General features: G+C 40.4%; 1 protein-coding gene across 1 annotated transcript; it reads left to right on the top strand.

The window, feature by feature from the left end:
- The first annotated feature begins 1,272 nt into the window (after positions 1 to 1,272).
- Positions 1,273 to 26,352, top strand: adcyap1r1b (adenylate cyclase activating polypeptide 1b (pituitary) receptor type I). Its single transcript, XM_044362713.1, has 14 exons — positions 1,273 to 1,680; positions 12,603 to 12,729; positions 16,629 to 16,722; positions 19,454 to 19,564; positions 20,326 to 20,429; positions 20,525 to 20,622; positions 21,829 to 21,961; positions 22,092 to 22,245; positions 22,341 to 22,401; positions 22,489 to 22,558; positions 22,653 to 22,744; positions 24,173 to 24,302; positions 24,789 to 24,830; positions 26,079 to 26,352. The coding sequence occupies exons 2-14, from the start codon at positions 12,673 to 12,675 to the stop codon at positions 26,265 to 26,267; spliced, it is 1,335 nt and encodes a 444-aa protein (XP_044218648.1). The 5' UTR covers positions 1,273 to 1,680; positions 12,603 to 12,672; the 3' UTR covers positions 26,268 to 26,352.
- The last annotated feature ends 428 nt before the right edge of the window (positions 26,353 to 26,780 follow it).

Here is a 26,780-nt window from a genome sequence, read left to right as displayed (position 1 = left end):
AAAACCCAATAAAAATGCAGCAAAAAACAAACAAACCAGCAAAAAAATATTTGGCCATAGCACCAAACAAAATATTAACATAACAAGTGCAAACACCACACAATTACGGTAAGACTGAGCACTCTGACAGGTAGCTCCACATCCCTGTGAATTTTCTCATAATAGTCCATCTTTTTCTTAAAAAGCTCCAAAATAGCAAAGTTTATACTGTAGGGACTTTAAGGTGTCAGTATGCTGGTGGGGCTCCATTTGACAATTTTTGTAACTTTTTTCATATAATGATCAGGACTGGAACTGCTCTCTCAAGCTCTTTTTTCAGCCATACTACCAGCATGACTGTACAGATGACAATGCTGCTATCAATCCATCCAACACTTTGGTTCAGAATTAAATATCATCCAACTATTGGATGGATTGGCATGAAAATTGGCTCAGATATAAGCTCAGAGCTCTGCTGTGCTTACAGCCTCACAGAGCAGCAGGAGAGACTGTCCGCTGTACAAGTCACTGTGTCTCACCTTTCTTTATGATGCTTTTTGAGTGTGGCCATTTGAAACAGGTATTAACATATCTACCTTTACACATTACACTTTGTACAAACCATTTTTTTTGAAGCTGAACCCTTTAACATGTCCAAAACCTGGCATAAGTTCTCAAATAGGTTGAAGTGTGGTGACTGTGAAGACATCATGCTCAGTTTTTTGATTCAGACAACGAGTTAGTGATTTGTTATTCATTGTGGATGGCGGAGATATTCAGCTTTCCTATATTCCAGATCATTTTAATGCACCTTTCAGATTTGCTGCATCCTTCACAGATGCCTGTTTTAATTATTATATTATTCATAAGACCAAAAACTCACGTGATCATCATAATTTTATATAGGCTATTTTTCATAAGGCTGAATAAAACGATGACTGTCGCTGTCCGTGGTCCTGAATGGTCCCGTTTGAATCCGATGAAGCGTTACAATGACCTCACGGAGGAATAACACACACACACACACACACACACACACACACACACACACACACACACACACACACACACACACACACACACACACATGTTCCTTCATGTTCCACCACCTCACATTCATATCATTTTCTGTGTTGAATCCGGTTTGACTGGATTATTTAACATAACCCGTTTATGTCTCACATCTATCATGCAAAATTGGATTTGAGGTTGCTCTGTCGCGCACGCATGGGTGTGTGTGTGTGTGTGTGTTTGTGTCAGAGAGAGAGAGAGAGAGAGAGAGAGAGAGAGAGAGAGAGAGAGAGAGAGAGAGAGGGTTAGTTGAAATGCGCGGTGCATTCTTCTGTAGAGGGCGACGGGAGCAGCCATCCGCAGGGCAGCGGAATTGCTCGAAATATCAACAGTGATAATTCAACCCTTATCGCACACAGGAGAGGAGATCTTCATTAATTTCCTATTTTTTTCCCCTGTAAAAACCAAGATTTACCTTCTCTCTCGTCCCGGTGGAGAGTCCGCAACATTTTTGTCCAAACTGCTTTTCGGCTTTAAGTTGTGTTGCCTGGAGCCTCCGGGGGAGTCTTGTGTCCTCGGAGCCCCGGGAGGGTTGATTTGTCCCCCTGCGGAGTGTGCAGCCTTTCATCAGCCCGGAGCATCCACGGGAGGACCGCGGGAGTTGCATTCGGAAACCAAAACGATACAATGGTAAGATCTGGCAAAAATAGATGAATTAGAGTGGTAATATATCGAGATAAACATCACGTTTTTTGCACCAATGTCGATTTGTAGAAGGATGCGAGGCGGTGCATGTATGAGAGGAGAATGGAAATAAGCCTGCCGGGATCTTGCGGCATGTGTCGGCTGGGATAAGAGAGGAGCCTCCTTTCCTTCAGTGGATGCTCACAGCGCGCAGTTTGCATAATTACTGCAAACGGGCAACATTTAGCAGAGGATTTGGGGATACAGAAAGGCGTTTTATGGGAATATCAGAGTAAGAAAGCTCAACATACTGTATTGACACATAGGTAGGTAGCAGAGTCTCAACCTTTCTTAAGTCTGTTTAGGTGCTGAGTTATAACAAAAGCATCCTTAGAGCTGTTTTCAAGGACATCTCATGATATATGATGCTTATAAATGGTGTTAGAGTCAGTGTTGCAATGTGTTTTAATGGACATACCAGTCTCCTTTCATGGTTTCATGCCTTACTGTACAGTCATACATGCATTATGGATCCATGTAGCTTACAGAAGGCCTGCAGCATATTGGTTTTGGCAGGAAATCAATCACCCACCAATAACTTTGATATTATTCTATATTGCATTTGTGTTTGTTGTATCCCTGCTGTGTTCCTGAAGATGTGTGAAATGCAAGCCGGTGGGTAAAAAGCTGTGAGTGACCTTGTAATGCATCCTACTGTCACTGAATCACAATTGATGCTGTCGCTTTTCTGCTGCCTGTGTGTTTCAGTGAGGGTTAAAACAGCACTGAAAAGCCCTTCGTCCTTTGTGTTTGACATAAGTCTTCTTCCTCTTAGGATCTCTGGCTACTTATGCGTGTTTATGTGTGTACGTATTCCTGCATTTCTTTTGTAATCTCGGTCCCTTTGGGTTGATTGCTGCGGATTGTGGTGAAAATAAAAGTGTGACATTCAGCCGTTTGTTTACATTTCTAAATACTCAGCTGCAGCCTCATTCATACTTAGTGATGAATGAGTGGCATATCTGCCCTGAATTCTGAGTCGATGCCAAACAGGATCCATAACTACTGTTCTGCAAAAAAAAAAAAAAAACAGCAATGATATCAAGGCAATCAATCAATCACTGACTCACTGTGAGAGGTGATTTTAAATAAAACCCTCCTGCGTAACATCAGTGACAGCTGTTTACAGTAAATATCAGAGCAGGCTCATCCAAAAAGACAACAATGTGTGTTTGCAGTTCTTTTTTGTTTAAATTTACACATCTGGCTCAGCACGTTGGACTATTGCAGAATCCTGTTTAGATTCGCTTGATTTATGGCAGACAAACATATTCACAATAAGTCATCAAGACGTTAAGTGCTAAAAACCTGAGACAAAACATTTGGAGGGATAAGTGGCAGGGAAGGGCTTTTGTACTTCCCAGATCTCTGTGATGTTGACATTTAAATGGCCCAATTAGCCTTGTGTAGGCTGGCAGGAGCAGCAGAGGAGAGAGAGAGAGAGAAAGTGAGGGAGGAGAGGACATTAGGCGACGGGCCCAGTCTCAGCACGGCAACCTCGTAACACACCCAGTGTCACGCGTGAGCCGAGTATCATTTAGTCACATCAAGGAGAGCCAGTTATCGGTGCTGATGAGGCTGAACATTATAAACACAAACCAACAGTTTACCTTCAACTTTCACTGATGGATCTTCAAATGTATTCATATTTGGATTTAGATGAAACATTTGACTGTATGACTTCATGTTCTGTATCCACATGTACTAACATTTCATTGATGCTATATGATGTTTACACTAAATTTGTAGGGTGTTTGTGAACTTTGTCTAACAGTTCATATTGGAATAGACAGACCCGCTAGCAGAGTACAAGAGTTTATTTTACCCCTATTTTCCTTTAAATTGTCATATAAACACCTCAGACTGATGATATACAGATATACAGACAACACAGGCATCAATTTAGAGCTGAAAGCGAAAGTATTTTACGCTGCCATTCTGGCCAGATGTCTCTTGTGCAAGAGATAATGTATCTCAAGAGACTTTGCGGTTAAATGAAATAAAATAAAATAAAATCGAGTTGATTCATTATTTAGGTCATTTTTAAAGCAAAAATGCTGAACATTTTCAGGTTCCAGCTTCTCAAATGTGAAGATTTTCTGTTTTCTTTGAATGCTTTGGGAAACTGACAGGCCTTTCTTGCGATTTGATATGATGATTAATAGATAAGACAATAACTGTTGCAACCATAAAGTAATTGCTGCAGTTAGGAGAATCCTCTAGATGAGACTGAATGGTTAGGATATCCGCTCCGTGATGACATAAACAGCCAGGATCATGATGTGGTAGAAGTGGGTTTGCAGGGCAGAAACAGCATCATAAAACATGTAATCTTTTATTATGTATCTTACCTTGATGACACGTTGGCGTTGCTGCTCTTCACCTCTTTGCAGCTGCTTCTTCTGTTACCTTTACTCTCCGGCTCTAGTTAAGAATGACTCAATGATTGATGATATATTGATGATAAATGAGTCAAATCTAGATGGACACTAATTTTATTACCAGAGAGTCAGCAGGCAATCGCTAATCTTGGTGTGTCAGACAGCGCTAGAACGATTTATCGGCCAATATATAATTATATCACAACCCTTTATTAGTCAAATGCATTATTTTTATTTCTGTATCTTGTTAGTATATATTGTAAGCTATAAGCTAAACCAGCAGAAAAGTCATCATACATTTCATCCAAACCAGATGCTTAAATTGGCCTAAAATAAAACAAAACAACATTTTTTTTCACCTCTTTGAAATTCCTGATTATCTCATAGCAATGCAGTTCTTTGTAGGGGAGTAAATCTGTTATGCTTAACCTTTGACCTGCACAGCAGCAGCTTGGATCCAGAGCAGGCAGTCAGCAGTCAGCTCTAAAGCGATCATTCAGGCAGTTGATGCTGGTGTTGAGCCGCCGTCTTGCTGCCCAGCGGGTCATGTTGGGAACGTGAGCAGTCACAACGCCCTGCTTCTTTTCTGTGTCCTACCTGCTACACCTCTCTGTCACCTGGTTCCTACTGGCTCTTGCTTTTGTCACCATGCATTGCCTGCAAGAATAGAAGTTCTTAAATGTCGAACTAAAAGCAGAAATAAAAGTTATACAATCAGATTTTTACATAAAGCTGCATTCATTCATTTTTGCCCATTACTGTATTGGCAGAAAATCATAAAAGCTAACAGATACCAACACATACCAGAATAGTTGTGGCTGATGTGTTATCATGTGCTATCATCTACCCCTTACCAGGTGTTCTGACTGCAAAACACAAGAGGCTGCATTTGCGGTGGCAAGTTGTTACAGGTATTTAAATCTCCAGCTTTATCTTTTAAGAATCGTAAACTGTTTTCCAAGGAAAGTTACTCATCCAAAGGGAAAAAAAAAGTTGGGGGCTTTGTTTAGTTCTGTAGAGCATGAAGATTAGAGTCCTGTAGATAGAGCTAAGGCTGCAACTTCTCAATTAAATGAGCAATTGTTTGGCCCACAAAACATCACAACACAGTGAAAAATTCCCATCACATCATCCAAGAGCACAAGGTGACGTCATCCGATTTCTTGTTTTGTTTGACTTAACTGTCTAAAACCTCAATTTACTATAATGCACATGAACTATTGTGTTACTGCTTGACCTACTATGACGTGTAAGACCAAGAACGGTCACATTTGAGAACTTGGACTCATTACATGTTTGGTATTTTTGCGTAAAACTGACCACTTAATCAGTAGAATATTTAGATAAATATACTTGTGGGGGATCAGTCTGTTTAACTGCTTCTGTGTGTGTGTCTCTGATGGTGACGGGTGATGTTTTTTATTTCTCCTTTATTTCTGTTCCAAAGTATCTTTGCCTCGGTCTCATGACTACGCAGTTCCCCAGTGAATTGTGGGAAAAACGGGACATAATGGGAGCGAGAAACCAGGACAGTTTTCATACTCTCACACTCTTCTTCTTCTTCTCTCTCTGTGTGTGTAATATGTGCACCTCCCTCTCCATCCCCAAAATAATGAAGACTAAGTCATGTCTGTGTTTATTAATTCCTCCTATAATTTCTTGGGCTAAATTTAGAGCCGGAGACTTGAGTGACTTACTGGGATATTACTGGGAATTAGACAGCCCACTGCAGGATTAACACATTGGATGATGATCCGTGAAGCACCAAAAAGAAGATTTTTCCTCTCTTCTTAATTTTTTTTTTTTTTTCAGCAGCCAGTGTTCACCAGATAAGAGGTTGAATAGAAAGAAGAGAAAGGAGAGTCTGGGGTCTGTTTGTGAGCTGAGAGGGGATAAGCCAGTGCATGCCTTTACTCTCCAGGCCACAACAGCTGTCAAAGCCAGATCAGGACATGTCCTGAAGGATCAAACTGCTCCCAGTGTCCCACCAAAAACACAAACATGAAGACACACATGAGGTCACTCTTCCCCCACCCCCCCACCCCCACCTCTCTACTATCTTCGTTTTCTCTCTAATGATGCGTCTCATCAGAGTTTTCAAAGCGATCATTAAGAAACCCTCTATTCTCTTCTCCCGCTTATTCCTGAGAGAAATAATTCCTCTTCTCCCGAGAGGAGTTGTTTTTCATAACACCCACTCACATTCTTAAGAAAGCCGCCGATTCCTCTCTTCTCTTCTCACTTCAGCTCCTCCTTTTACTTTTTTTCATTTCCTCCTCTGTCCATCTTCTTCCTCTTGGGGTGCAACATAACACCGAGCCAAAGCGTTTATTATCAGAGCTATCATAAACCTGTAGTAAAGAACGATGTTTTAATGCAATTTCAGTGCAGCTCAATGATTAATGGGTGTGTCTCTGTCAAAATGTATGGTTGTTTAGTCTGGAGACTGAACGTGCTCGTGTGTGTGTGTGTTTCTTTAATTATGTGTGTGCTCTTTAGATGGTGCATCAAACATTACACACACTCAGGCTGACAGTGTTGAACATGAAAGCCGCTGAGACTCATTAAGCCACTGATTACAGCTCGGGGAGGAGAGTCCTGAGCAGCTGCTGCACACACATACGCACAACGATACACTCACACAAAGTTTATTTATTTTTTTAAATTTATGGATAAGCACAACTTTGTTTTGTTTATTATAGCTGTGACTCATTCACTTGTTGACAGCAGTAATGTCACCTACTGTTGACATTATCTTGAGTCAGACTTGGAAGTGAGACTAAAAGTCTGGAAACATCAATTCAGTTCAATTCATTTCAATGAAATCTGGTTCAATTTTGGTGAACTTTGACCTGCGGATGTGTTGCACTGACCAAGAGAAAGCCGTCCTGACAGCACTGACCTTTGAAGGGACTGACAGCTGGAGAAAATGGCAGAAGCTATCATAGCTTATTAGCTGCGTTCCACTATTCACTTATATTTTAAGTTAATACTGTTCCACAAAAGAGCAACAGTTTACTAGGGGCGTGCCCAAATACAAATACGTTATTTGGCAACAAATAGTGGGTTTTTTATGAATATTTGTTTCATACAAATATTTTAAAAATTATTTGTTTGCGGGAAGAAAAAAAAAACATGTTAAATAGCAGCGCACAGGTTGGTTACATCACTATCTCAGTCTCTCTCCTCTGCTCCGCTGTTACGTCTATCAGCAGGTCTCAACGAGGGGAGTCACATCCACCTGCTACATGACGCACATTTCCTAATTTGGACATCACTCCTAGAGTTGGGGGTGTTCCCCAGAGATAAAGACAACAAATACAGATACAAATACAAATACTGGGCTCTCTGCACATCCCTACGGTTTACAGACAGACCTTTGAGTGAACCGTGTGAAGTTTTTGTTGCGTTAGTGACCATGTTAAGCTAATGAGTTTGCTGACTGACTGTTCACAAGCTCATCAGCAAGGAGAGCTTTATTTTCCCTCTTCAGTAACTTTTTTTTATTGGTTCACAATGGTGAATATAATGCTTTAGGAGAAGTAAACAGAACAACAGAGAGAAGCTACTGGAGCTATTGTGACTGACTAGCAGTGGCCACACCAGCTAGCAAGTTAGCGGTTAGCTTGCTAGCTGCAGCAGTTCACCTACGAATCCTGCGAGTAGTCACTGTGTCACCAAGCTTCCAACACTTCCAACAGTGTGACCAACACTTAAAAGTCCCCTCCAGACATGTTTTTAAGACATATGAAAATACTCTGAAATACTTTGAATCTATGAATATGCAAATATTTTCATTTTCTGCCGGACCTACTTCACTGTCCATTCTCAGTGTTTGTGCACCGGAGCCTTCAAGTTTCCACATCACACTTGCGTGAGTTGAATATTGAACCAGGATCGGCTTCACAAATAGTCGTGATGTCACATATCATGCTCGTAGGCCCGCCCCTTTAACTTCGATATCAGTGAGCACAGAGAAACTTTCCACTGTCATGCTGCTGCGGTTTCTGTGAGCTTCTTTCTATCGTGAAGATGCAGTCACACAATCACCAGTCCCATACTCTTCAGCTGAAATCCTAACAAATAGAGTTTTCGACCAGTAAAAACAGTGATGCATTGTGTTTGAAAATGAAAATTTGAGATCAATCTGCTCAATATGTTACTATATTTACTTTCTGGGCTAAATGCTGCTGAATTTTATTGGACTGAATGTAACTGTACTTTAAGTAGCAATAATCAATATTTTCATGATATAAATATATCAGTATCACATGATAGTGTGTAATGTGTTTGGCTCGTAGTGATGAACCCACAGAGAATTATCAGAGACTCTGCAGCTCCTCTCGGCTTACGGAGCTTTATAGTGAGTTTCAGCTCGTTGTTTATCTGTCTGGCTGCAACTTTATTGTGCTCTCATAGCGTCATTTTGGGCCGCAGCAGACAGCTGTTTTCAGAGAAAAAGCTCTAAAAAGTCACTGTACACTACCTGCTCAACACCAAACAGCAAACAGACACAGTTAGCTGGTGAACATAGTGGAGCATTTAGCAGCTAAAGAGCCAGATATTTCCCTCAGGAGTCGGTAGAGAGCTAAAACAGAGCTAAAAGAGAGTGAATATTGGACTAACATTCACCAGGTGGACAGAAACACGACTCCAAATGAATGATAATGTCGCTCCGCAAGCAGCTGTTTGCTCACTCAATTAGAGGGTGATGATATATCAGTGTTGTGTTCACTGCTTGTTGCCACCAAGCAGCCAAAATAAAAAAAAAAAAATCAGATATTGCATGTTTCAGTGTAAAAGACTGTTCTATTAGTTATGGAGAGAAAGACATTTGATTTAAAAAACTTCATGGGAATTTCTTTACTTATAGTTCACACACACACATGAGATACCATCAGTGTTTCAGTGGTTTGTAACATAAGTTTGTTCTTTTCTCCTCAGTAAAATGAATTAATGGCAGTTTGTGCTGGAGCACTCACCATGAAAGCATTTCTATGGAAGTGCATCAGCAGTCATTATGTTGGCCTTGGCAAAGCCGCAGACTCCCATTCATGTTGTGTCTTGTTGTGTTATGTTTTTGTGCGCGTCCTTCTGTGACTTACTCAAGCAAAATATGAATGAAGGTAGTGTTTGTGTGTGGAGCTGTAATGCATTAATATTCAAATCAAAACTGCTCAGTTTGCATCTAAAAAAAACGGTGTTTCCTCTGTTTTTATAGAGCTACACGTTAGCTTTTAAAGACAGTTAAATGCTTATCATGATGAAAATAAAGAACATTATCAAATCTATTTACAGTGGAGCAGAAGAACGAGCAGAAGGGGCTTCCAGGTCCACGTGGTCCAGTTCAGATCCAAACTCAGCAGCTCTCTCAGCTGTTGCTCTTGACAACGGCAGGAGGAGGAGCTTGTAGCTGGCAGGGTTTTGGTGGAGTAGGAATGCCAAGCTGCCAAGCTCTCCCTGTGGGACGAGGCCCGAGTGCTCAGTCCTGATACTTGGCTTTACTCATGCGAACCCTCCGGGTCTGCAGTCAGACTGTATCCATGAAGACACATAGATACATGCAGATACCAGAATACATGCAGCCTGACATGCTTGTGTTCACGTACAGCAAATCATTTGAGAGGCAGATGATGTGTTTGTAACAGCTTCCTGCAGTTTTCTGTCAGCTAATATTAAGTTAGAGGGATTAATGGAGTCTTTTCTGTGTTTTTAAACAGATTTTCAGTAAAATTGCAAAGCAGCAGATGTCCTGTTGTTTCTGAACACTCAGTAAACTTAGTAAATCTTGGTTCAGAATCAGATCACATATTTTTGTTATTTATCAGCCCATTTGAAAGTTTTTTCAAAAGCTTATAAACTGATTTGAATGGAATTTGTTGTGAACTTGTGCCAACAAACAAATGATTACAGTAGTTGGTTTCTGTCCAGGACTTTTTATTGGAATTTTGAGCAACACATTGTGAAAAATTCTCATGAACTATTGCACGCACCTGATCAGACATGTTGTGTTGGTGCTTCATCCCGATTCAGATCAAACATTTCTAAACATTTTCTACATTAAAATAAGACATTCAGAGGATTGTTGAGACTCAGCGGACTTGATATTTTCTCTTATTTGCGCCGAGCTAAACTGTGAGCAACCATGACCATTCAAGCTGCGCTGGTATGGTGTTAACTGGTTCTGATGGACTGATGGAAGTGTCAGTCTTGGCACTGCTTAGGAGCCTAGACCACGGTCCAATGAAGTCACCTTCCTATTGGTTTGGTTCTATTTAACCGTTCACAAGTAATTCTGTGCGGCTCGAGTTACTGGGACTACTACGCTACCTCCTGCCTATCAGCTAGCTTGTCATGTTTGTCAAGGATGTTGTAGTGTACTTTATTATTATCAGTGGAATCAGTATGTGTTTAAAAATGTCTCTTCTCCTCCTAGAAATGTGTTAGTATCTGACAGATGGCTATGGCTTTTTACCCGATTCAGTCACTCCTGCCCGAACAATTCTACAGATTAGCATTTCTAACATATTAGAGAATTATTAGAAAGCAAGGGGGCCTTACTGAACATGTGGTTGAAGAGCCTTGGATGAATGAAGTATCAGGACCCAAAAGATCTTTCAATTGATCAAAATGATCTAATTAGTTTTATTCAGCACACAAAACAAACTACAAAATCTCAAAAGAATACAATTTAATAAGATAAAAATCTGCACAAAAACTCCAGAAAAGTCAAAACTCCCCAAAAATGACCTCTCCTCAGAGTTACATCTCCGTTAACACAGCTGCAGCTGAGGGAGGTCTTCATTATTTTCCATTTATCTATCAGAAATCTACTTTAAATTCAAAACATTTCATCGGTTATATGAAACATGCATACATTATTGATTTTATAGCATTTAATCAGTTATATGTAAGCAGATAATACCGAGGCTGTGTGCATGCACAAAGCATTGTGCATGCACACAGTTTCCTGTTTCTTGAGTGTCTATGCAAGTGCGGTTTTGTTAAGCAACAGCTCTATAAATTAAAAATAATACATCTCACTGTGGTATTTAAGTAACCATTCTCCACAACCACAGCTTATCACACATATGCTTATATCAAAGTTTCAAATCTCGTGTGGTTTCTCAATCTGTGAAGCAGAACTAGCATCTTATCAGGTTTTCTGTCCTTTTTACTCTCCTTGGCTTTATAGAATGCAGTCTTGACCCCTGCTCTCCCCCACCCCGTGGTGAGGTAAAAGAAGCCTGTTTACCTCGATGATGTGTCTCGCTGGTTCACCAAAAACGCTGTAGAATGGCCTGCAGCGTTTCACCGTGGCTGTTCCTGCATGTATTATTCCTTGCCTGCAATATGTAAAACTGACAAAGTAGCGCTGAATATGTGCCTGTCCTGTTGTGTTGAGTAATTAATACAACTTCCTCTCTAGTGGAAAACTTTTAAAATGGAGCCGCAGCTGCAGGAAATGTTTGGTTTGCGGCTCGATACGACAGATCGGGATCTGATCAGGAAGCAGAAAAATAAAGGTGATGTCATGCAAACAAATATGTATGAGTGAAACTAATCTCCAAACCACAGACCTTTAATCAGAAGAGTTTATAGATCAGAGTATGCCGAGGTATGTCAATGTGACATGACATCATAGAAATACTCAGTGATGATGGTATTTGAAATATATGAACTTACCTAAAACTTTATTAACTCCTTTTAATGACCAGATATATCTACACGTTTTGATAAATAAAGGCCAGTCTCAATTAGAAGCCAAGTCTAAATGAATTGTTTTTGCGGTTACCATGGATACAGTTTATGCAGTTTCACGAGCAAAACTTAGAAATGCAGCAGTGAGACATATCTCTCTCTATCCCTCCCTCAGTGGGTGAAGTCGGGGAGTCTCTTTTAAGCCTCGATACGTCACAGACCCGGACTGCTGCGCTGTTGTTCGGCTGCAGCTGTGGGCTCGGTTGTAGCGTTAGCCACCTGGCTAGGCAGCTGCGCGGGAGCAACAGCTGGCAACATCACCCCACTTTACTGCATTTCAGATGTTGTAGATACAGTTTTACATTTTGTGAAAAATCCATCTGGGGAAGATTTGTTGAGCACAAATGATCAATTTTAAGACGATACAAGTGAAATTAGTTTCTCATTTGCTACCAGAGTGGTCGGCTCCATTACCAAGCAGCAGCATGGCTCGGCGTGGAAACACGGCTTAAGAGCTTCTAAGAATTTACTGAGAAACAAAGACTTGAACTGTACTTACCTAAATAAATACAAAGCAAGTGGACACATCATATATGTACTTTGATGCAAAATTTGATGCAGATTTTCTAAACATTTTTCTATTGTTAAAATAACAAAAGTTCTATGATGAAGTTCTCTAAGTGCTGTCTGGTTTGGATTGGAAATACACACACACACACACACACATACAGAGCTGATGTGACAGATACTCTGTAATGTATATGTCCTGCTCTTTGTCTTTTTCAGATCCCAAGGTGAGCTGATCTACTGCTGTGATCGTCCGTGTTCGCTGAATCTCCTGACTGAGAAACACAAAATGTCTACTGCGGTTATCAGCCCACTGATCCTCGCCATCTTCTTCCTCCTGCCCCTGGTAAGCTCATCATCAACCTTTACCAAAGCATCTTTTACTTGAAATTATTTTTCCTTTGAAAGTGAAAGTTTTTACCCTACAGAATCTTCATTTTCTGTGTGAATCAGAGAGCGTATGTGAGGGCCGAATGATCAACATGCTCAGCAACAGGTGCAGCTTCACCTGAATAAATTCACCAAACAGGGATTGAGGCCTGATTTTCATGCACTTGTACAGTCATTCACATAGTTAAAGTAACCATATGGAGCTTCTGCATAAATAATTCATTGATCAGTGGGTGGCAGGAACGATGGATAGAGATACATTCTCATTATTTATTCACTATTTATTCAACATTATCCCTGTCTGTTAAATCTGTGAGGAACCATGTTGCCTCCACTCCTCTCCTCTCCTCTCCTCTCCTCTCCTCTCCTCTCCTCTCCTCTCCTCTCCTCTCCTCTCCTCTCCACTCCTCTCCTCTCCTCTCCTCTCCACTCCTCTCCTCTCCTCTCCTCCCTCCTCTTTCAACGTTTCAGGCAAACATCCATGTGAACAAAAAGCAGGTTGTACATACAGGCAGCAGATGACAGAATAAATGAGGAGATCACATGATACAAAACCAGAAACACATAACGTCCCTTTTTTTTGTCACTTTCTTTGTCTGTATGTATAGCATGTTTTTTTTTTTGTTTGTTTTTGTTTTTTTGGTGTGTTGCTCCATGACTTTAACAAGTTTTACTAAAAAAAAAAGTACATTGCTGTTCAACCTCATTTGATTTCCTTTAAACTCCTGAATCTAATCTCTCACATCAGCATCCTAAATTGATGTTTTTGATGATATTTTGACGTTGAAGAATCAGTGAACCCAAAGGATGCGATGTAGTAAACAGCCGGATTAGTTTGAATTATTATATGACACATGGCTCACTCTATGGGTCATGTGATCACTCTTTGGGTCATGTGATCATTTAGAAATCATTACACAGCCGCAAACACACTCCATCAGTTACGCACGTGCATGAAGCTGTTTTTACTACACCGTTTGACCTAATTAGATATAGTGAAGTGATCAAAAGGATATGATATATTTTTTTATTATTAAGTAATAATCACACAAGCACACAGACTCTTTAAACTTTCCAACACTTACACAGTGTTTTTGGCCTCCCTGCTGCTCCAAACACACATCCCAACAAATGAAGTTCATATACACTTAATCTGTGTTACTGATCGATGTTCTCTGGCAGCGTTCAGAGCCAACAAAGGAAGTAGAGACTTAAATATGGAGCAGTGAAGAGCTATGATGTGGAGGTCAGGAGGGTGGATGGGTGTATAAAATATAAAAGCATTTCAGGCTCGAGTCAAGGTTGATATTCTTAATACCTAAATGATAATAAGTCAGTGTGCTAAACTTTTGCTTAGTGCTAAATCTCAAACACAGAAACTCAGAAACAGCTCAGACGTTTTTTAATATCTAACCAATATCCACCCAAATGTTTCCTTAACCTGAAAAGCTCAACACATTCTCAGGTGTTTCCACTTATTTAATCAGATGAGATTCCTTCTCATGTTGCAGTCAGATCAGATTTCGCTTCGCGTTTATGTGAAATGAGGCGACGCAGATTTAATATGACACATAAAATCACGAGGCGCTCTAATATCCAGCCAGCTTGAGAGAGGAGATGGGATTGATTTGTCATTTAGGAAATGTTGCTTTATTATATTATAGTTTTTAACTGGACAGTAAAATAATACAAACAGCAGAGGAGATGCTGTTTACACCCCTACCCACACTATTTCCCGTCTCTGCCGTTGTTGGCCACACCACATGAGTAAATTTCGCCTGGAATGGACTGTGTAGGAGTGTACAGACTGAGCTTGATTGACAAATTTATCACTCTTATTACTCAGCCTGATGCTGCCTTCATGTCATATGGGATGGACGGTAGAGATGGGAAAGATTCCCATGTTTACAACTTGTGAGTGTTCATATCACAGGACATCTCAAGATCTTTGGACGCTGAGATTATTTACAAGTCGTAATTACAATAATTCTAATATTACATGGTTTCCTAAACTTTCATCTTAAACATGCTTCAGTTGCCACATGCAGATATTGTATGTAATATAAATGTAGCTCTTTAGGATATAGCCTTTAGCTACCATGTTCACCAATGTTCATAAAGTGATAATCAGTCACTGGTGTACTCCATAGACTGTATAAAAATATGGAGGTGGTTACCATGAGCTGCTCCGGCCGTCGCCATCTTGGCAGTACGTGACTCGGCCTAACTCCCAGCCAATCAAAAATGAGCAAAGAGGCGGGCCGAATGGCTGAAACAAGCCACCTAGCGGCTGGCGGGTCTGTCACTCAAAGCAGCCATGTCCTTCATTATGCATAACTTTACCCCCCGTACAGTTGTCATGAAAGGGGAAATTAGCTTTAGAGACCAAAACCGTTGTTTGTACCAGACTGTAAACATGTTTATTTCTGATGTAAAGCATTTTAACACGGGGGTCTATGGGGATTGACTCGCTTTTAGAGCCTCAAGTGGCCATTCAAGGAACTGCAGTTTTTGGCACTTCCTCATTGGCTTCATTTTTCAGCCCCGGAGGTTGCCGCTTGGTGTACACATTGCGTGCACTGGTTCAAAACCTGTTCAATAAAGTTGTAGTGTAGGAAAAAAAAAATTTATATTACTTTTGTGTAACTTTCACCAAAGAATATGTGATTAGATAAAACCGTAGTGACAAACATCACCTGTGGAAACAAGTCTTCAATGATATTCTGGACACAAAAATGATGCTTCAGCTCAGGTTTTCAAATTGTGCAAGTCTGCAAGAAATCATGAGCTGAAACCCGTTTGTTGAATGACAATAATATGCTTGAAAACTGTCTGAAGACGAATGGGGAGGTCAGCCACAGGAAGTCAAACGTGATGATGATATATTTTTCTTCCAAACCCAATAATGTGTCCAACATCTATCCAATTGTAAGACTGAATAAGAGCCACAGCAGTCATCAATCCAAATATGAGTGCTTTTCCTCAGTCGGTGTGTTAAGCTCGACTGTCCCGCTGCTGTAATGGTGCTGCGGCTACAGAGTGCAGCACATAAATCATCCGGCAGATTCGTGGATACAGAGAATGTGTCGACGCTTGCTCCACACAATGCCCCAAAACTATTGTGTCTCAATTAAATCTGGTGACTCCTCATTGAGTGAATCCCGAGCGAGTGCTGTTGACGTCAGCTGATAAAAGCTCAACTGCTCCCCTGCTACACCTCATAAAGCTGTGACGTGGTGTCTCCCATGCTGACGCCAACACTGAGACACAAAATCATCTTCTTACCCACTACCACCACCCCTCCTTTCCTCCTATACCGGCGTGCAGCTGTCAGAGGTTTTGTGAAGAAGGCGTCTCTGGACGTGACCTCCACATCTGGAGTCGTAGCTCTGGGATTCTGCCTGTCGTTGTGATCTCTGGCCTCGATTGTGTCGAAGCTACGGGAGAGTTCAAGTATAAACAGTCCTCTCTGTGTGCCTGTCTGTGGTCTTTAACAGATGGCAGTAAAGCCTGGCACGGTCCAGTGTGAAAAGTGCACGTCTGAAAGCCTTTCCTGTCTTGTTTTCACTAGAATAATGCCCCTCCTCTGGGTCAGTTAGCATGGGGAGAGTGCCAGCAGCTCTGAAATGGTTTGTTTAATTGGTTGAGTGTTTAAACAGATCCCAGAGCTAAGACCTCTCCCACACTGTGGTGTGAACTGCATGGTGAAGCTAATGAAGCAGCCTCTTCCATTTTACCTTTGGGTCTTTCCTCTCTGCTCTGATGTAATCTTCAGCCACTTGACTCTCTCTTTTTCTCCTCTGTGATGTGTGTTTCTGTGTGTGTGTGTGTGTGTGTGTTCGTGTTGTTTCACAGGTTTCCGGCCAGCAGGTCCCGATTAACTGTGTGATCAAGAGAGAGGAGGAGAAATGCATGGAAATGATGGCCTCGGATGATCCTGGGAACGATGGTAGGTTTTGTAAGCAAGTATTTGTTTAGCCTTAAACCCCCCCCCCCCACCCCACCCCTCGTCATACTAACCACTATTTTGTTTATGTCGTAACAGTTTTCAACATGATCTAATTAAAAATTTAAAAAAGAATAAACACAGAGATTAATAACAAGAACATCTTCAGGGGCTTCATACTAACGAGCAGGAGATAATTCTACAAATTGTAGTTGACTCTGACCTGCTTGTCTGCAGAGAGAGATCATTAGAAAGACACACAATTCACTGATGTGCGTGCATGCGTGTGCGCGTGTGTGTGTGCGTGCATGTGGGTTTGAAAACAACGAAAGCAGGGCCAACAGAGAGATTCAGCAAAGCAAATTAATTCTGATGTTTTTCTCTGTGTGCCTCTATTTCCAGTCAGAGGCTTTAATTGGCAGCATCTCATGATGATGATCCTTAAAATGAAAGTTGATCAGTGAGACAGTGACTGACGGGCACCTCTCTGGCTAATTAGATGATGAATGAAGGGAGGAGCAGATTGAGAGAGGCTGAGCGCCAATTCTCCCTCTTAACACTTGTTTAGGAGTCTCTTTTGGTTTGGAGTGGCTCTCCAATGACAGGAGTAGAAACACTGGGTCCGTCCCAACAACAACACTCGTGGTCTTGAGCATTTAAGTGTGTGTCCCAATGTGACAAGGTAGTAAACAAATGTGTTCCATGTCTGAAAAATGCCAACATGCAGAACACTTAAACAACATTAGATGCACACCTATAATGATAATAATAATAATAATAATAAAGTTTATTTGTGTAGCATTATTCAAAACCAATGTTTCAAAGTGCTTTAAAACTTCTCAGGCAGGTCATTCCAGAGTTTAGGTGCCCTGATACTAAAGACATAATTCCCTATAATCTTAAAGGGGACATACTGCATTTCCTCAAATTAAAGATGGTAGTCAATTAAAAGCCAGGTCTCTGATAATGGCCGGCCCCAAAAACAAGGGTGGATAAACTCCTTGTGCCTGTTATATAATGTGCATACTAGTTACCTGGATGTAACTCCAGTTCTATGAGCACATGTGTAGCCTTCTAGCTCACCGTCACAGAGAGAGGAGGGGAAAGGAGGTGACACGATATTGTTGAAATACGGAGATAACAGCATATATTTCAATAATAATGATGGCAGCGACACTACAAGAGCATAGGTACCGGGGTAACCAGGGTAACCAGGGTAAGTTGGCTAAGTCGGCAAGCATACATCCATACATCCATGCTTCCAGCATGCTGTAGCTGAGTGGTGCACTGCCAAAATGTTCCGGGTGGAACTCAAGCACTAGAATTATTGTTCTGCACATCAGAGCATGAATATACTGGGACAAAAATTCACTCAAATATTTTGGATTGGATTCGGACTGTAACACGTGTGTATGTATTTGAGAAGTTTCCATGTCGAGTAAAGAACGAGAAAAAGAAGTGAAATCTACTATTATTGTTTGTTTACATATCCTCTGGAGCCCGTGGTGGCCAATCAGAACAGAGTTGGCTCATCAGGAGGGTGGGCCTTAAAGAGACAGGGGCTAAAACGGCCTGTTTCAGTCAGAGGCTGAACTGGGCAGCTGCATAAAGGACCAGTATAAGATAAATAAAGAGTTTTTTCAACTGTAAATCATGCAAAAAATATTCCGGCAGAGCTCCAGAATATAAATATAGACCTGGCAATGTGCATGATATGTCTCCTTTAAATCTAGACATGGGAACAGCCAGCAGTTTGTTGTCTCAGGACCTTAAAATGATAAAAAGAAAATCTGTCAAAATCAATCCTGAAACAAATTGGTAACCAGCGTAGTGGTGCTAAAAGTTCTCTTTTCCTGGCTTAAGTTAAAAGTCTGGCAGTCACACTTTGTTGGAGTTGTTGAGTGATTCCTGGTTTACAGCCATTAAAAGATCATTGCAGTCGTTCAGTCATGGGGAGACAAAGGCATGTACGACAACTTCTGCATCTTTAGAATATTAATTAGCTTCATTAGCTTACTGGGTAGCTGCATGACTAATTCACAAAATTTATTTAGAAACAAACCGTTCTCTCTTTCAGCTTCAGAATTGCTGTTTGCAGCACAGATGGAAACCAACCTGATTGTTGTAAATATTTCCATAATTCAGTTCTGTATGCAGCCATTCTCTCCAGATAACCTCCATGATTGCGTCCCATCCAGACTAATATTTAACTTTATGATTTTGTGGCAAAAGGGTTAGGGTTATGGTTATGGTTAGGGTTAGGGTTAGGGTTAGGGTTATGAATTGTATTAAAGTAGCAAACCATCAAACTTAAATGCATAAAAAATCTCTCTTAGCTTCTCAGTTATGTCACTTTTGGTAAGACTCTGTGGTCTCCACTCTTTCACCCTTTTTATGTCTCTAATTGTTTGCGGAAATTGATGCTTTTATACATTTCAATTAAGAATAAACAGCCACAGCAACAAACACCAGTAAACAGGCTGAGCAGCTAGATGTAATTGCCAGATAATTCAGTTAGTTTATTTCTGAAATTAGATTTTGATGATTAAAAAGAGAAGTTTCTAACTCACACTGAGAATCACATTTCAGCTTCCATATGATTATTTCATGGATCTGTGGTTTTGAAGTAATGATAAATGAGTCACAGATGGATCTGTTTTCCCCCCCAAAAAATGAACATATGGCTTTTTATACTGAGCAGCATGTTGTGATTGTCTACCTGTTGTGTCCTCAGGGTGTCCGTGGATGTGGGACAACCTGACGTGTTGGCAGGCTGCCAAGTTCGGTGAGGTGGTCGAGGTCAACTGTCCCGAACTCTTTCAGTTCACGAGTGAAGAGGACTTCGGTCAGTTGATAATGAGGAGCTGCAATAGACTGATTATACAGAATTATTTAATGATTCCAGTTCAGTTCATTGACATTTTGGAGGCAGTCTTGTTTACATGTCTTCTTGCAGTGTGAAGATTATAGTGTATCATTTAAATGTTCAGAAATTGTGATGTAATTTCAGCCAAATACAGATTTGGGAAACTGTGCAGAAATGACACCATTAAGCACGTTAAAATTAATGAATGCATGAATATTTGTGCACTCTTAGACTTCCATTACTTTCTTCGCGAGCACTGTTTTGAGCCGTAGACCTTTGCAAGTGATAACTTTTTAGGAAAGAAAAGTGTTTGTTATACTAATACTAATAATAAACTTTAATTTTGCAGCACTTTTAGTTACAAAGTGCTTTACATGGTTGATCTAGGTATGTAAAGCACTATGACAATTAAAATAAAACAAAATGGAAACAAGATTTTTTGTAAAGTGAGAACATTTTTTCCAGTCCTCACTTCTCCATAAGGCTATTTTGGCACACATGATGTTTATACCTGACTGATTATTGTAGGTGGAATATAAATATATACTATGTTTGATATTTAAGATCTACTGTAGCATTCCTGCATATCCTTTATTAACCTTAATTTGTGCGATTTGACTCCAGCTCTCACTGAAATAATTATTCCCTTAAGGTCTGCTTCTCTTCCTGATTGTAGTCTAGAAATAAGTTTGACTTTGTCTGTGTTCGCTGTAATCAAATAAAGTGTCCTGTGTCCTCAGAGCTGGGGAAGGTGACTCGAAACTGCACTGAGTCCGGCTGGTCGGATATGTTTCCTCACTACGTCGACGCCTGTCTGAATGAAGAAGGAAACAGTTCTCATTCGGTCAGTGCGTCTCACTGTGTCTGCAGCTTTCAGGGCTTCAGTGAGAAGTTTGAAAAACATTGTCTTCATTGGTGTGTTTTGTGTTCCTAATTCAGGGCAAGTACTATGTGTCAGTGAAGGCTCTGTACACTGTGGGCTACAGCACGTCTTTGGTGTCCCTCACCACAGCCATGGTCATCCTGTGCAGATTCAGGTGAGTCTGTCTGGTAAACACTGTGTAGTAGCAACCACAGTAGACTGAAGAAACTACTTAAACAGTGATACTGGTGGCTCGCAGAACATCTGATGTGTGGGCGGCACATCTAAACACAGGATGTGACAAATTAAGTGATAGCAGTCAAGGATGTTTAAGTGATGGATATACTTACACCATTAATGCATCCACAATCTTGGCATTTCAATGATATGCAGGTTTTGCTAAACATAGGAATCTAATATAATGCAATGCAAACCAATCTGTTAAACATTCAAGCAGAGGAAAAAAGGGGCTCACAGGTCTAAAGTGTGGAGATTCATAACTTCCTGTCTAATCAGGAGTGGCGGTCTAGAGTTCCTTGGGGTGATGTAACACTGAAGAGAAAAGATGAATGTCCCTTTTTCATTATAGACTTCCTTATCTGGGTCCTGCGCAGGTTCGTGATCAGACTTTAATGATGACAAATTCAATGTCAAGATAAATTATAAATAAAGTTTGTTTTTAGAGGTTTTAGATTGATTGTCATTGATTTTAAAAGAATTATGCCTCTCAAATTGCCACCACTTCCACTACTACTAATTATTACTACCAGAATATTTATTACCTCCTCTACTTCTGTTACTGCTAGTGCTACTGCGACTGCTGTTACAGCTGCTGCTACTACAACCACTACACTTAGGTCTTCCAACCAAAACCTGTTGGCCGTACCACGTGCCAAACTAAAAACCAAAGGTGACTGCTTTTGTTGCCCTGGCACCCTTTGGACTTTGGAATAATCTCCCCACTTCCATCAGATCAGCTGAATCTTTTGACTGTTTCAAAAAACACCTAAAAACCTACTTTTTTTAGAGTGGCTTTCTCATAACACTTCATAAATTCAAGTGTGTGCTCTGGGTGATGACTGTATGCTTGCTGTGTTCGTATGTGTGAGATGACTGTATGTGTTCTTGAATGTGTCTTTCATGGTTTTTGTGTCCTATTTTCTTTGTGTCCCAATGTCATTGCAAAGCACTTGGTAAACTGTTAAAAAAAGTGCTATATAAATAAAGTTTTACTGACTTACTTACTTACTGACAATTATTGCCATTTGTGCTACTACTATATTACTGCAACCTCTCCTTCTATGTGTTAACTAACTGCACAGTAATCAGAAGTGTTATAGTACATGATATTGAATGTGATCATTTCTGGTTTTCGACACAGGAAGCTGCACTGTACCAGGAACTTCATCCACATGAACCTATTTGTGTCATTCATCTTGAGAGCTATTTCTGTCTTCATCAAAGACAGCGTGCTGTACACCAAGGAGGACAGCGAGCACTGCTTCATACACACCGTGAGTAACACAAACACGCCTGCACACAAAAGCTGTCGATTCTCGTTCTGTTACCAAGCAGCATTTTTAGTGAATTTTCACGCTCTAAGCTCCGTCTCATCCGTCTCATCCGTCTAATTCCTCCTTGAAGCTGGAGTGTCGAGCAGTGATGGTGTTCTTCCATTACTGCGTCCTCTCGAACTACTTCTGGCTGTTCATCGAGGGTCTGTACCTCTTCACGTTGCTGGTGGAAACCTTCTTCCCTGAGAAGAGATACTTCTACTGGTACATCATCATCGGCTGGGGTGAGACATCTGACATCAAACGTGTCATACAAACACTTAATGAGCTGCTGGATTTGATTCTGATCTTCTTCTCTCTTCTTTTATGATGACAACAGGAACCCCCACAGTGTGTGTGACCATCTGGGCGGTGCTGAGGCTGCACTTTGATGATATCGGGTAGGTTATGAACAGTAGGATTGATTCCCTTGTGGAAGATCTTCTCTTCATGTCCTGATTGTTGTTTTTTTTTCCCCCCCCTCTCAGCTGTTGGGACATGAATGACAACGCTGCCATCTGGTGGGTGATCAAGGGACCTGTGCTGGCTTCAATTATGGTGCGTTATCAGTCTGCTTGAGAATGAATGAACAGTGCTTCTTTTACCAAGATGTTGTTTATTTCTCATGTCTTCCCATTGTATTTTTCTACAGATCAACTTTGTGCTCTTCATTGGTATAATAGTCATCCTCGTCCAGAAGTTACAATCCCCGGATATCGGAGGAAATGAATCCAGCATTTACCTGTAAGTAACAGTCAGTTGTATCTTTGCTGCCTGGAATTAACGTCAAATGTTTCTTTAGCTACAGTTATAGGAATCAATTCTGATCTGGTCAGATGTTCCTTCTTTTATAGTTTACGTCATAACTTTGGCACAATTTCTACTCTTGATAACTATGTAAATATAATCACAATAAATCTCAATAAGTATGACGTCATAGCATCTTACGCTGCTTCGTGTAAAGAGGAGTGTAAACAGCAGTTACTGTGCCTCGTTCTGCCTCGTTCAGGCTGTTTGAACAGCACACTGGGCAGAAATTAATTCTGACAAACGTATTAGACGAATAAACACAAGTAAATAGTAAAAATAGTAATAAATACAGAAACAGAAATATTGTGCTGATTGTATTTTTTTCTAAAGCAACAACAACAGTTCTTTCACTCAACCAATAATGAAACCAGCTCACTGATGTGTGTGAATAACTGATCATTACATCTGTAGTCTCATAATGTTTTTCATAAATGAGTATTAAACATTTAACTCTGTTAGTCCTCATTTACTAATGGGAAAAATGGCATCTGCTGTTCGAAACGGTCTTAAAACAAATTGTTTTGTAAATCAGTTTTCTTTCCTAAATGAATTAAAATAAATAACAAAACATAATGAAAACACATAAACAATGACCTGTGGTTGAACCTTGTTGCTGCACTGTTTTATTTCAATCTTTGCTTTAAATTAAACATTAACCACTGTACACATTTAATGAACAGACTGCCTCTAAAGTACATGAAATGTCATGATATGTTTAGTATGATATGCGAGTACAGCAGGCAATTTGTTGTGAAGCTAGCAATCATTTAAAATTCAAATATATATAAAAATGAACTATATGATCCAAAAATCCTCTCTTTCTCACCACTTAATGTGATTTTTTCTCCAATTCTCACTTAAAAAGGATTTTATGGGCTAATTTTACAATTCAGGGACAGAAATGGAATTACTTCATGTATCCTTCTGTCAAAAATGAACATAAATCTGTCAGTTATCAGACAGATGAATCATGCGTAGGTGCAAAGATGCATACATGCTTCCATGTTTCCTGCCAGCTCATGCAAACTACTTGCACGTGCACAATGACTGAACTGTCAATATTGTCGTTATTATGGCCCCAAACTATTGAACAGCCTGCCAATAAAGATCGTAACAGCTGCCTTTTTAATTTTGCCTTTAAGTAGACCACTTACATTTTTAGTGGCTTGCATATTTAATGAATCTCGCTGAAATATTATGGTTTATTTTCTTTTTCTTCTTACTCTTAACCCTTACTTTTATTAAATGTTTTTATGCAATTTTATGTGAAGTAATTTCAGCTGCATCTCATGTATGAAATGTGTTATACAAATACATATATATATATATATATATTATTATGATTATGATTGTTATTATCAGGAGGTTGGCTCGCTCCACTCTGCTGCTGATTCCTCTGTTTGGGATCCACTACACCGTGTTTGCCTTCTCTCCCGAGAACGTCAGCAAGAGAGAGCGTCTGGTGTTCGAGCTCGGCCTTGGATCCTTCCAGGTGACTAAAGGAGAAATACGTATAATATTAGGAAATCTGTAAACTTGCACTTGAGTCAGAGCTGACTGCTATAAGCCTTGACTTGAAGGTTTTTGCTTTCAAGTCTTAAGTTTTGATAAAATCCTAAAATGCTAAAAATAAAAAATGCAGCTTTGGATATTCAGCATCCAGACCTGAAAGACTAGCACAGCAATGTGTAATTTGACTATGAAGACTTGATACCTGACCAGGACCAGCCCTTAAGGACCTGAGTCCCAAAAAAGCTCTGACATTAATCATATAATGAGATTTTTCATCAAGATTAAAACAAGAACCAAGACAAGACAGATTATACCTCATATGTTTAATGGATCTGAAATAAATCATTAAAACAAATCTTCACTTGCACCGTTGGATGTAGATTTAAAAAAGTGAAATTATATTCATGTATGAGAAATGGTTTCAAGTTGTTTTCGTCTCATGCTCGGACCTTCTGTCACCTTTCAGGGCTTCGTGGTGGCCGTCCTCTACTGCTTCTTGAACGGAGAGGTAAACCTCCTTTAAAAGCATCACTGACACAAACACATTTGTTTACTGAATGCACAATTTAATGAAAACAGAATCAGCGTCTATCTGTAGGAATAGATTAGGTTTGAGATGCAAATAAATAGATCTGGAACTTGAATTGTGTAATGGATTGTACGGCACAAGTGAGGCTCATTATTTTCAGTGTTTATTACACAACAAATGCTTGACATGACTCTTGAAAATCTGAAATACATCACTTAAATACTGGGGGAAGAACAATAAAAGGTGTTCTCCATTCATTTTTCAGCAATTTTAGTCTGTTTGCACTATTAAAAGTTGTAAATAAATCAGTGTGCTCCAGTCTTCTCTCTCTGAAGTTGACTGGGTAAAGAGCACTTGTGACTCTTTCTTGTTTTTTTTTCAGTTTGTTCTTTACTTACTCAGAGGGAGTCTGGCACATAATAAGAAGCTAATTTGCATTTTCTCACCATTAATCTTTTCATTCTCTATTACTGAAAACATTTTCTGAGCTCGGCATCTTCTCACAGCAGGAAACACAACATGTTTTGACTGTGTAGGGGTGTCAAATTTGGTCCTTGTAAAAACTGGTATTTTTCAGTGAAAACCGGTAAAAACTGAAAACAATGAGCCTTAAAGGACAGGTTCGCAATTTTTTAAGCATGTCTTAAAATAATAGTCAAGTGTACATATGAACATTGACACAGGTTTTTGTTGCTGTAATAATTCCTCCTGTTCATACTGACCATTAGAAGATCCCTTCATAATGCACTTACAATGTAAGTGGTGGGGGACAAAATCCACAGCTCTCCTTCTGTGCAAAAATGTATTTAAAAGTTATTTAAAATCTTCAAGGGGTCAAATCAAGGGGAGACACAAAGAGGGAATTTTGTACTAAACAGACTGTAACTATGGAAGATATTATCCACTTGACTCGACTAACCTGGATGGCTAAAGTCTCGTATTTTTGCACAGACGGAGAACTGTTGATTTTGTTCCTCATCACTTACATTAAAATGCATTTTTGGAGGGATCTTCTAATGGTCAGTATAAACAGGAGGAACGATTACAGCAAGCAAAACCTGTTTCAATGTTCATTTGGGCTCCTGACTGTTGTTTTTCAAGACAAACTGTGAACCTGAACCAGTCCATTAAGTACCAGACAGAGGTAGAGTGAGACTGAGGGACAGTGAGCTTGTCTCTTTCCAGCGAGGTCCATTAATAATGACCTTGTGAAGTATATCCCTCAAGGTGCAATCGGAGATCAAGAGGAAATGGCGCAGCTGGACGGTGAACAGGTACTTTGCTGTGGACCTGAAGCACCGGCATCCTTCGCTGGCGAGCAGTGGGGTGAACGGCGGAACGCAACTGTCCATCCTCAGCAAGAGCAGCTCGCAGATCCGCATGTCCAGCCTGCAGGCCGAGAACCCAGCCACCTGAGTGGTGCCGCCGGGGATGCCACGTCCAACAACGCCGCCGCCGCTTCCGGACCTAACGCTGCCAAACCAACAACACCCACCCTCGTCCCGATGACCAGCCTCACCAACCCTTTCTTCAACCCATACCCCAACCCCTACCCAGAAGAAACCATGATGGAAACCCAACTCAACTCCAGCGACCCAGAACAGCCTCTAGTCTGACCCCCTTTCACCCTGAAACACAACCTGAATGTCAGACGCCAAATATTGAATCTCTTTAAGTACCAACTCTGACCTTGTTCAGGTGAAACTGGAGTGAAAATTACACAGGGCATGATGATGGAGTCCAGTGTTTATGTAGTGTATTGTTGGACTGAAACATTCAGAAGAAGCGTTTGTATATATTGTATTAGTGTTAAAAGTTGTCTGGTGCTACAGTGTAAGCTGTGGAGCACAGAGGGACCAGTTTAATACTGCAGTCAGAGAGCTCTGTGTGCCCTCTAACATGATCATTCCAGTCGATCTGAGGGAGAGA

Source organism: Thunnus albacares, chromosome 9, assembly GCF_914725855.1.
Source record: "Thunnus albacares chromosome 9, fThuAlb1.1, whole genome shotgun sequence".
Taxonomy (NCBI): domain Eukaryota; kingdom Metazoa; phylum Chordata; class Actinopteri; order Scombriformes; family Scombridae; genus Thunnus; species Thunnus albacares.
This window is presented reverse-complemented; position numbering and strand designations above follow the sequence as displayed.